General features: G+C 38.8%; 1 protein-coding gene across 2 annotated transcripts in view; it reads right to left on the reverse strand.

Annotated features, from left to right (window-relative positions):
• Nucleotides 1–1723: 1723 nt before the first annotated feature.
• PIK3R1 (phosphoinositide-3-kinase, regulatory subunit 1 (alpha)) overlaps nt 1724–12652 on the reverse strand; it is an 82208-nt gene continuing 71279 nt past the window's right edge. For both annotated transcript variants that reach the window (XM_012664600.1, XM_012664601.1), the window contains 9 exons: nt 10590–10692; nt 9734–9832; nt 9459–9639; nt 9080–9205; nt 8260–8402; nt 7847–8023; nt 7686–7754; nt 6852–7022; nt 1724–5792 (listed from right to left, as the gene is read on the reverse strand). In XM_012664600.1, coding sequence (XP_012520054.1) covers nt 5603–5792; nt 6852–7022; nt 7686–7754; nt 7847–8023; nt 8260–8402; nt 9080–9205; nt 9459–9639; nt 9734–9832; nt 10590–10692 — 1259 coding nt within the window. In that variant the 3' untranslated portion in view covers nt 1724–5602. The remainder of the gene's footprint in view (nt 5793–6851; nt 7023–7685; nt 7755–7846; nt 8024–8259; nt 8403–9079; nt 9206–9458; nt 9640–9733; nt 9833–10589; nt 10693–12652) is intronic.

Below are 12652 nucleotides of genomic sequence, written 5' to 3' on the forward strand. Positions count from 1 at the left end.
GGGCTGAGGGCTGGGAATTTGGACCTCTAACAGGTTTCTGAGTGATGCTGATGCTATTAGTCTGGGGACCACACTTTGGGAACCACGAGTCTAAAGCAGGCCCGAGCTATTTCTGCCATGCATCACTGGCCACCTGTGCACTGATTAAACGCTACATGGTGTAGCTTCCCACCAGGAATACTTATGAGTGAACTTTCTTCGCACTCCCTGGTGCATTTTCCACTGGAAGGCCGTTGCATTACAGCACAAGGGTGAAGAGCTCTGCCTTGAGTCAGATCGCCTATGCATTTTACCCTTCTCTAATATGCTGCGTGATCTTGAGCAAGTCATTTCATATCTATGCTTTGGTTTTCTCATCTGTAGAATGGGGATATCTTCTACTTACATAATTGTGGAAGGACTAAATCAGATAAGGCATAGGAAGAGCATAATGGATAATAATCACTTGGTCTATCAATCACAGTCCAGTCAGGAATAAAGAAATTAGCTCTTACAGAGAGAATTGAGTAAAGAGAATTAATTACTCAGGTGGATGGAAGAGCTCAGAAACCAAACAGGGTGGTAGGAAAAGCAGAGGTTTAGCACTAGAGTAAAACAGAAGGAGGCTACGGTGCCAGGGCCTTCTCCTGAGAGCTGGAGTGGGCAGGGAGGGTCAGGCCTGGAAGGGAGGGTCGATCTGGCAGGAGTTGGAGCCATGGAGGAGACTCACTACCTAGAAGTCAGAAGGCAAAAGACCCAGGGAATACAGTTCTCCACGATACTAAACAGAGCAGGGGGAAAGTAGGAAATGAATCTCAGAGGTACTGCCACAGTCAACGAATGTTAGTCACTGTTTCCATGACAGTAACTATTTGTATACCCCTCTCCTCCTTACTGGCCCAGGTTGTTTTCAGATCTGGGACCCTCACTGTGCCTATGTCAAGTGAGCACCATATACATGCAAGGTGACATGGCTGTAAGTTCATTTAGCAATCAAAGTAAATGGAAGTTATTTCACAGTGAGACTTGTGTGTCTTGACTAGATGATACAATGTCAAACTTGCATCTGAGGTGTACCTTGTTCCCAGCACTGTGAGTGTTCAAAACATGCAGCCGATACAATGCAAAGACAAAACCGGGACACCCTAGCAAACTCGTTACTAGAGGATGACTCTCAAAGTTGGGGGATGCATGTGGAGGAGGGAGGGGAGAGAAACTGAGGGACAGTGGGTACATCTTATGGATCAATCTATATAATATGTATACTATATCTATATAATCTGGCTTTCGTATAGTAAGCATGTTCTTTGAAATGACATCACCTAGAGGAATGTCTTTCTGTCATTAAGGATACAGTGGGGAAAAAGAAAAGGATACAGTGAAATTATGTAAATAACGTTGAGCTGTCATTCACGTGACCACTAAATATGCTCACGGTATAAAAATGAGATAATGGGATACTATTACAGAATGAAAGGGGGTGGGTGGGAGATGACAAACAGCAGCAAGAGAGCCACTTCAGAAATATTTCTTAGCTGATAATATTTCAAACCAGAACTTAAGTTTCAAAACAACCTTTATTCTGTTTGAAGACCTAATACAATGCATTAAAGCAACTTAAAAACAAGACATAGCTCCATTGAATCTATAACTTGAACAAAATGTCAAGGAGGCATACTCCCCCCACCCCCCCGTCCCAGTTGCCTTGTAAAGGCAAAATTACAACTGACCATGACATCCTCCCTCTCGTCAAAAGACCAACTTTATTTTAACAATGTCATATAAACAGATTTGTAAAAACATTGAACAGATTGTAGCTTTAAAAAATACACAGGTATAAATGGTTTTTTTTGTTTGTTTTTGTTTTTTTCCTTTTTTTTTTTTTTTTTTTTAATAGCAGCATCCTGGGCAGCTAATGCTATCTCATGGTGACAAGTTTAATGTTAAGTTGGATAGTCTGTCCAATTGACTCACTTATTCTATTTCCTCCCCACCTATATAATCTTTTATATAACTAGATTTTTAAAAAACAAGAATTTGGCATTTTGCAACTGTGTCCCATGTGAGGCATTGTGCTTTAAACTGCCCCTTTCTTTAAATGACCCTAAACTTAAACAGGTATCATGATCTGCTTGCCAATGGACTTGGATACCATGCATAGCAAAAGCACAGTTGTTAAAACCAGCAGAATTTTTCTCCCAATAAGGAACATCAGTAGGACTTCCCGAACACGTTACTAGTTCATAACCAGCTATATGACAAAGCAATTTGTTCCCCACAGTGACAGCTCACATAAACACACTTTGACTTGACACACTGAAAACAAGGATTTCCAAGTTAAGTCATCCAGACCAGCTCCCTAAAGGGAGTAACTTAAAAACACAAAAAAGCCAAAGAAATACGAACTTCTCACTTCACTTGCAAACACTTTTCACCTTTATAAGACAAAACAAAGCAACCTCAAAGGAAAATAACCCATACACAAACATAAGAATCGTACTCGACATTTGCTTGTTATGTACTTGAACTCAACGACTGTGCATCTGTTTTGGTTGAAAGGTGTACTGGAAACACAGTCCATGCACATATACATATATACATATATGAAAGGCCGTGAAGTTGTCAGATGTTGCAAACACATGCTTTTTGCCTTTTCAGGTGGTTATGATCTCTCTTGTGTATAATATGAGGTCCCAATGCTCCCACTTCCATGCCCTATCACAGCCTCTCTGCAGCTTAGTTTCTGGCTTTAGGATGCTATGTTGGGTGGGAAAAACCGATGCATGGATAAAATCACATATCAGGAGTGCTTCTGCCGTATCCATTCATACTCACGAGCCACTCGGATGATGTTGTTAAGAGATGACTGATTAAACCCAAAGTGCCCTGCTGGCCAAATATCTAAGAGGACAAATGCAGTGGGCATGCTACACTGCAATCAAAAAGGCATCCGGCAGAATAGGTCTGGTGTAACTCATTGTGAGATGGAACAATGAATCCTGCCTTCCCGTTCAATGAAAAAATCTATTGCACTTATGCTTGTGAGATGCAAAAATAAGGCAACTGCCTAAATACCATGTCATCTTGCAAAGAGTGTTGAAGCAAAAACATTCACAAAACTGTAGCTTTTAATAAAACATTCAATCTCAGATCTTATATTTTAGAAATTAAATGAAAACTATTTGTATTTAATAGCATACATGATGTGCTACTAAAAATACCCCCACAAACCCAGTTTATAAACTACTATTAACTAATTAACTGTTAGACTTCTGTGTAATCTGGAAGGATATCACCATCACAAGTGTTAAAGCAAAGACACTCAGAGACTAAAACCAGGGAAATCATCAATTGTCTGGTGATGAGAGGGAGATGGTCAGATCAGTACAGTCAAGTTTGAGGGCTGACAGTCTGGCTGTCTGACTTTTGCTTGAGTATGAGTAGCTTCACGTAAAGAAGGAAAATAATACATTCTACATATGATTAATCAGCTGCAAGATTGATTCTTTCAAAAGATTTTTAAAAGGAACATTAAACGAAAGAACCCTTCGCCCTAGTACTTGAAGAGAAATATAGCTGCGGGTGAATCTGTCTAATATTGAGAAAGGGAAACTGAAATTGCAAGATGATTCCATTTTAATCTACTAGGGTAGTGACCATGATTATAATTAGTATTCATTCCTCCCAACATATGTACAATTCCTACTGAACATAACAGCTTCTGCATATGTAAATCAGGGAGAGACCTCGCACTCTTGCCCTAAATTGGAAAGATTACGCTAATAATCTTCCTTTCTCCATGGTGAAGTATAACACGTAATTATTTGGATGAATGAAAAGGACCTCCCTTCGGATTCCTGCAATGGCCTTTAGAGAGCTCCACACAGTCTAGAACAGTGACAGTATGATTGTGTCGATCTGCTTTATGTTCTAAACTGAATGGAAAGCTAGGGAAGTAACAAATATCCAACTAAGAATATTTTTTTCAGATCATGCTTTTTCTAAAATGAATGTTGGTTGGTTATAATGGATAGTCTAATGTTAGAGAAAGATATTTTTTCTAAAGGCAGAGATTATACCTTTAAATCAGTGTTCTAAACAAAAGCGAGCTCTGTTCCAGGAACCCAAAATTCATAAGAACTGAAATACCTGACCAGCTACACTGTTACAGGAGGTTTATAATTGTCATTAATAACAACTAGCAAATCAAAGTGAGAAAAGACTGAAGTATAAGCAACTTCCCTTTGCAGTTATTCACTTCTCTGTAATCATGAGAAAGAGAAAGTGCATACCACCTTGTCACCCCTCCCGCCACCCTACCTGGCCACATCCCTTGGCTACATCTCCCCTCCCTAGATTCAAGAAGTTCACAATTCTTTATGAAACAAACATTGCCAGGTACCGTATTTTAAGAGTCTTAAAACATCGTTGGACTCAGTGATACTTTGTCATATTCATCTCTTTTTCTTTTTTTATTGAATAAAGCAGCTTCGAAGCTTATCAGGCACTGCCCAACAAAACATTTAGTCCAAAAAATCTGTTATGAACTTTTTAACCTTGGGCTAACACCCAAGTACTCTGTACAAGAAAAAATGTAAAATATTTTTCATTCTGAAGCCTTTTTCACTGGCATCCTGTACACATTTCTTCTTTAAAAAAAAGATAATGACAAAATGAATATTAACAAAAATCAGGAACAACAATATTTTCAAGCAACAAAAACAGGTGGGGAAGCTTATTCTGAAGGTACATTTAAAACTGAGATAACAACGTAACGAAAATTAAGAATTGCATAGCACTGTGAATTTAGCCTTCAGCAAAACAAAACAGAAGCTATTTGGTATTGATACAAATCCATCTATTTGATAGTTAGTCATCCAATATTATGTACATATTTTATATACTGAATGTCCTTTAAAGTCCTGTTTTCCAAGTTCCATTATTCTGTTGGTGGGTTTTTTTTTTTTTTTTTTTTTTTTGGACAAGTTTAAACAAAACACTTTCTGGCACTTGGCTATGACATAATTTCTTCTGCACACACACGAACTGAGGTTCTCCCAACGTGTCCCTCGTGAGCGGAAGTGCCTTTCTGCTACATGTCGTTCATTTGTTAGAAAATGAAATAATCCACAGTGCGATGTGTCTGGGTCGACTGTGCACAGCAACACCCCGGCTAAACCAGGCTGGACCGAGCATCCTCAGGCCAGGAGGGCTCTTCTGCCCTCTATACCCTCCGGTCTCCAAAGTCCCAACTTTTAGCTGGTAAAGCTTCAGAAAGCATTAACAAGCACCATGGTTAAAGGCCTCTTTGTCCCTGCACGCAGAGATTTTTGCATTTCTTTTTCTCTTTGTGTTGTTGTGGCTTTAAACAAAACAGAACAAAAAAAAAAAAGAGGGGAAGAAAGGAAGGATAAGCACTCGGCATTAGACACGTGTGGTCATCACACAGCCCTAGGCTGCGTATCTTCCCCTACTTCTTTTTCGTCAAAGAAAGCTCTAGTCCCATCTGAAGACAGGCGGCTTCGTTTCTGCAGCTCAATTCACAGGTCAGGCTGGAGAGGAGCCCTGTGCTTTCCAGAGGCCTCAGGTGGTTGAACTTCAGAAGGATCCGAGGGTGAGCGCTTCATCGCCTCTGCTGTGCATATACCGGGTAGGCTAGTGTGACGTTGAGGGAGTCGTTGTGCTGCACGAGGGAGGTGTGTTGGTAATGTAGCACCAGTTCCTTCAGAGAGCTGTACAAGTTATAGGGCTCGGCGAAGCCATAGCCCGTTGCTGTCTTGTTTATGACACAATGCTTTACTTCGCCGTCCACCCTGGAGAAGAGAGAAAAGACGACAGCTTTTTGAGATTGTCCGGGACACTTCACGACTCCATGGGTGTCTTTAATAAAATCATCATCATGAAAGAGTACTGTATGCAAGCCAATCTCAGCTTAGGGGGAACAGTCCTACCTTACTGCAGACCCTCAGCTTGGTCACTTATTTACTCAGGCTGAGCATCTTGGGTAGGTAAGCCAGTGTCACTGACCTGCTCTATTTTGAAAATGGTTTAAAAGGTAGACAATAAGTAATATAGACAATAAGGTTACCTTGAAGACTGAAATGAGACGATGCATGCCATGTGCTTGACTGACTGCCTGGCATGCAGCAAATGGTGACTTCTGAGTACTACCATTAGTGCTGCAGTGTGACGAGCACTGTCACCATGGTTATCAATAGGATCTCTTCTTTCGGGCTATCCTGGAAATGTCTACACAACTTTCTAGCTGTGCATCTCCTCTGTATTCTCCTAGTCCCTTGTCTTTACTACTCTGAGCAAATGGAGGTTGATCATGGAGTATAACATACTTTTAGAAACTTTACTTCTGTGAAACGGCAATGTTAGTGATCACTAACTTTTCAAAGTACTCCCCAAACGTGTCTTCTCTTGGGCGCACCTATCTCAAGGACAGTAATCGGGGTCTTTTGTCTTGCTGTTTTGATCTGCTCCTGATGGGTACTTTACCTGTGGGTGAATTACCTTACTCTATTAGCCTTGGGAGGCTGCAAAAAGGGGGGGGGGCAGGGGCAGGCATTGCTATTTTCATTTTAAAGGCAAGAAAAAAAGACTTGAGGACGTCTCATGCTTAACTAGCTGCTGAACTGGAACCCAAAAGCCCAAGTCTTCCAAATGAACAGCAGCTTGTTTCTTTCCATTAGAGCCTATTAACAGATGCGTCTGGCTAGACTTTAACATGCTAGCACGCCTGTGTTAGTTCCTTCTCTACACTGTTGTACGGAGATTCTCCAAGCCTAGAACTTTTTCGAATCCTCGCCCCCAAGGATGAACGAAGGAAACATCTCGCGAGACGTGTGCGCGCGGGAGATACGTACACTACGGAGCAGGCGTAGCAGCCCTGTTTGCTGCTCTCCCGCACAAGGAAAGTGCCGTCCCGTTTCCCTCGCAGCAGGTTTTCAGCTTTGTTTCGGTTGCTGCTCCCGACGTTCCACGTCTTCTCGTCATGGTGGGGCAGATCTTCATCATCTTCCACCAGTGAATATTGGCTGAGGAGGCAGGAGAGAAGGTTTCTCGATGAAGATGCATGCGGGAGCCACCAGCCTGCTCCGCTGTGTCCCCGAAGCAGGGCCCTTCCCCGCCCCAGCATGTCAGACAGGCTGCCATGCATCTGCCTCGGCCTGAGCTCTCTGAGTGTTCAGCCTCAAGCTCCCCAGGACAAAAGTTAACAATAAATTATACTATTTGTTTTCAAGTCAGCAACCACTCTCAGGTACCTGGGCAGAGGGGAAGGCATTAAATAATCTTATTTATCCAGTTTAGATCAGGAAATTGACTGACTAGGAAGGCTGCCAGTTTTCACGTAATTCAAACAAAGCATATACTTAAGCTTCAAAATACACTAAACGTAATTTTTTCTCTGATTGTTCCAAAAATATTTTGGGATTTTTCAGATGTTCAGGGACATCATTATGGACAACAGCAGGTCATTTCACAGAGTTAGGGGTAAAAAATAAACCCAAGTTCTCTTTAGCTAAGCTTTCCTTTTAAAAAATTCTGGGTAATGACAGTTTATACATTTTCTCCTATGAGTTGCTCCAAACTCAGTAAAATTCCTCACTTGTTCTAAAAACAATGCAAGTCCTGCGTTTTCCTAAGATGAGAAAAATCTCGGGTCTTTATCAGTATCCCCGTCTTTGGTAACTACTTACTCTTCAGTGTTTTCATTGCCCAACCACTCGTTCAACTTCTTTTGACGAACACCTTTTTGAGTCAACCACCTGCAAAAGTTTTGAAAAGAAAATGCATTAGTAAGTCATCCTTCATTCTGGCAATTACTGTCCACGTACAGGGTCTCATCTGGAGTACTCACATCAGGTATTGGTCTCTCGTCTTTCTCAATTGAATGAGGTCTGGTTTAATGCTGTTCATACGTTTGTCAATCTCTCGGTACTCAGCTGCCTGCTTCTTCAAGTCTTCCTCTAGTCGTCTTCTACTGTCAATAATTTCACTGATTCGAGACTTTAACTTATCATAATTATGCATAATCCTATAGGCAAGAGAAATGCATCTGTAATTACTTGGGTATATCATGAAGAATCCCCAAAGTTCATGAAAAGTTTCACTATTGGCTTTCCAACAGTTTTCCTCAGGTAAAGAATGTTTTCTCTTCCTGTCATTTTAAAATTATTCGAAGCACAGAAAGCGAGATTATCTCTAAGCAGTTTTAGAGGATTTGGGTCATCTCTAGCACAAGGGCAATGAAAATACCCATGGTTTACCAACCTTTGTATTTCTTTCTCATTGCCTTCACGTTTAAACTTTTCTATGTATTCTTTGCTGTACCGCTCCTGGGTTTGGCACTGTTCTTCAAATATTTTTATGGTTTCATTAAATGCTTCAATAGCTGTTCTTTTCATTTGGATTTCCTGCAATACAATTTTAATAAGACAATGTCATACCTTTCATAAAACAATTTCTTACTGCAAGATACTACCAGGACATTTGATCTGTATTATTATCTAGCATGTGTTCGCAGGGTGGGACTTGAATTAATGGGTAAAACCCATTAAAACAGTATCACAGGAATACACATTTCCTTTGGAGAATTTTCTCAATCTATGGAAAATGATTGTTTGGCAATATTCCTACAGTTTTTATCTTTTTAAAAGCTATTCCAGCTTAGAACATCCATGTTGCCTTCTACTCCCTCTGGCGGTCCCAGATACATGATGGTCCAGAGATAAGTAAGTCTCTAGGAAAACATGGAAGTAAAGGTAGCCTCTCCTTTTCTAGGCAGAGATTAGACAAGTCTGTGAAACTCCCAGTTATTATTAACTTCCAAACTAAACAGAATTCTTCAATCAGGAATTATGTCAAATAACCTTAAAACTCACAGTGACCTCTTCAGTTATCTTGCGAACTTAATTTATTAGACTGATCCTTGTAGACTGACTTCATTTAAAAAGGTTTAGAGATATTATGCTCAAATAATCCACAATGATTCACAGAAACTTTTTTTTTTTTTTTGAAGCTACATATAACATGTTAGGCTTATAATAACTAAGAGTTCTGAACTTTTAATATGATTTTCACGAAAACTCACCTGGGAGGTACGGGTATATTCTTCATATAATCTATCATATTCTCGACTTTTTTCTTGAAACTGAGTGTTATATTCATGTAATTTTTTCCCTACAGCTTCAATATTATCTTCTTTGACAACTTGATCCTAGAAAGATTAAAAATCACAGGGCAAAAAAATAAATTCAGTGGATAGGTATTTAATCAAATAATAATTAACAAAATAGCTGACATGGAAAAATCTTTAAAATTACTATTTTATTTAGCATTTATAAAATTGCAACTTTGTGATCACAAGTGTAAAGTTTTTCAAACTTGATTACATGTAATTCATCTGCTTCAAAATGTTTTGAAAGTATTTTGTCTAAACAATATAATGTTGATAATTCAGTTTTCATTACCTGTTGGTATTTGGATACTGGATAAAGTAATTTCACATCCAGTTTGGGATTATACTGAGCTAGAGATTCATTCCGGTAGTGGTTTATTAGTTCAACCACGGAATTGAAGGTTAATGGGTCAGAGAAGCCATATTTCCCATCCCGGTGAAATATTTTGATTAATTTGTTATTTCCTCCTTTCCTATAAATATAAAAATAATGGTATTAAAATTTTCTAATAAATACGTTTAATACCAACCCAAACACTGCAATTTTGGCTATATTCCCTGACTCACCTTAGTGTAAGGGTATAATCACCATGCATTTTAGTTGATGCATCTCGTACCAAAAAGGTCCCATCTGCTGTATCTCGAAGTTTTTCATTCACTTCTTCCCTAAAAAGAACACAAGACAATGCTCACTCCAAGGATTTAGTAATCATAGGGTTTACATTGTTTTTTTAACAGGTTTTTTTTAGAGCAGTTTTAGGTTCACAGCAAAATTGAGCAGAATATACCTCCTGTACCCATAGATTTGTATTTATGAATTATAGTTTCAAAGCTTACCAATTTCTTCTTTGTTTATATAGAAATATTAACAATTCCAGTCTCATTATAAACAGGTGCATAGGAGTTAAAAAAAAAAAAAAAAAAGTACCCACTTTCACTACTGGTATATCTGTGGTACAAAGTTTTTATTTATTTTTTAAGCAAACATTATAATCTCTCTGACAAATCACAAAAAGTCATGATCTCAAAAAGGTTTCCCCAACCCCCTACTCCCCCCTCAGAAAAGTTAAGAAAACAATGCCATTTTATGTTGTGTTTAAGACAACAACATTAATTCTCGAGTCTGGCTTAATAGAGTGCCTTTACTCTCTGCTCTTAGGCGGTGTCATTTCACCCCAGTGTTTCCCTGACATCTCTGTCAGTAACGAAACTTCCCGGGTATTTAATTTCCTGTGGCATCCAGCACCCACAGTTCTCCAGTGCTCAGTGACTTTTTCTGGACGTCTTTGGAAGAGGACCAACTATGCTTCATGCTTATGTTGGATGATATCCTAAAAATGGAACTTAGCAAGCTGGTGCTTTTCTTTCTCTTAATCTAAAACTCTCTGTATCTAGTGAAAACGAATAGTTTCTGTAGCCTTACCTCGAGATATCTCCCCAGTACCATTCAGCATCTTGTAAGGACATATTGTTATTCATACCGTTGTTGGCTATAGTAGTGGGTTTTGGTGGTTTAGGAGGCAGTGCTGCAGATGAAAAAGAAAGAAGAAGTTGTTTGTAATCCCAACTATAATTGAACATTTCAACTAAGACCCACATTTCTTTAAATCAATAACATTTCTATTTTTTAAAAAAAAGAAAAATTAGAGTAACTGAAATATACAGCAGTAATTCACAATTCCATGGAAGACAGTGTTCTTTAAAAGAAAGAATCTTTCAGAGGATGGCTCAAAAAGAAATGAAACTAAAAAGGAGAGAGAGAGGGAGAACCTTAGAAACTAACGAATTGGGCTGGCTATGTGAATAAATTTCAAAGTAAATCCAGAGTCATGACATTTTCTACTTCTAGATTCTAGTTATATTAAAGTTTCATGCCTGGTCAAATCCATCTAAAGTAAGAAACTATGAACATATGAGCAGCAGGAATAACATGAGTTGGCTTTAATTTCCTCCTCTTATTTAATTACGAAAGACAAATTCGGTCTCTGTCCTCCACAAATGCTGTTGCAGTAATAAAAAAGCTCATCTACAGCAGTATGTTTTAAGAGGAGGAATTGGGTTTCTCTAATCTTAGTATTTTAGGCACTGTTCTGCCGAAAGCCACTTTAAGAAACTCATCTGTGCCCTAAATCTCTTTAGTATTCCTGTTAATATTCTGTTGGATAAATTGTGCTCTCTATGCTAGGACTGATTAAAAACCATATCCCCCTTCCTCAATGTCGAACCAGTATTCAGACCTATGAATTGGTGACAAATAAAAGACTACAATGTTTCTGAATTTCTTAATTGGGGGGAAGGCTAATATTAGGATAAAAGAATTTAGGAACCAAATCTAGGATTTTTGGCTAAATTCCAAGTAATAAGTTTTAAAGGACTGTTACTATTTTAATTTATGCAAAAATGATTTCAGGTGCCTATCAAGAATATTTTACAAAGACTAGCACTAAATAATGAAAGTCAACTTTCTTCATTATAATACCTTAACACAAGAGAGAGCAAGCAAAGTCTCAACATCTGATTTAGAGTAGTTTCAGGTCCTAGAGAAGTGAGTTGCAATCACTGCTACATTTTACATGCTTTCTAAACTACCAAGTGTTATCACTGCAAAGTACCACACTGTTCTCATTCACTGTCAACAGAGAAAAGCAGCACAAAAGATGCATCAATTTAATTACAGGGACACTATACAACACTATACCCCAACTAGGGAAGGACCACGATTAACAAAAGACACCAGTGAAAAACTGGAATTTAATTCATATCCATTCAAGTAAGAATAAGCATGTACCACACACAGCCTCATCTGCTTGCTTCTACAGGCAGTAAAACGATCTGTTTAATTTTTAACCTACAAGCAAACTAATTTTTATCAATGAAACAAATTAATAAAAATAGAAATCTAAAGAGGATCTGTTACAGTAGCTTTTAAAAAATTAAAAAGCCACAAAATTAACTAGCTCTCTACAATAATACCGCAGTATTACCTGGTGGATCCATTTCTATATAAAACATCAAGTCTGTGCCACAATTTATATCTGTCTTGGCATATTCTAAATCCAGGTCTTCCATATTCCAAACAGTGTTGTACATTTGTGCGAGAGTTTCCTTGGCTGAGCTCAGTTATAAGAAAAGAGTCCGGCTTTCTTTGTAATGGTGTCTTGGAATTCATTTTAAAACCTATAAGGGGCTGCACTGAAACCTATTACATCACACACCCCAGCCAATCAAGTCAGAAAAATGTCACCAGACCACTCCTGCTTCATCAGTTCCCTTCTATACCAGCCTTAACAATCCCAATCTCACTAAGAAGCTACATTTAATAGAACTGCAATGTATACATGCTCATCCTTTCGAAAAGGTGTTTAATTTGTTCTCCTCCAGCAGTGAGTTTTCTAATTCCTTATTTATTACTCCTTTGCTGCATGGTACGCTCCGCTGTTGGCAGGTTGACAAAAGCTGATATGCTGCAGCTCGGAGCTCCCCCCC

The sequence above is a fragment of the Propithecus coquereli genome, unplaced genomic scaffold (genome assembly GCF_000956105.1).
Source record: "Propithecus coquereli isolate 6110/MARCELLA unplaced genomic scaffold, Pcoq_1.0 Scaffold9, whole genome shotgun sequence".
Classification (NCBI taxonomy): Eukaryota; Metazoa; Chordata; class Mammalia; order Primates; family Indriidae; genus Propithecus; species Propithecus coquereli.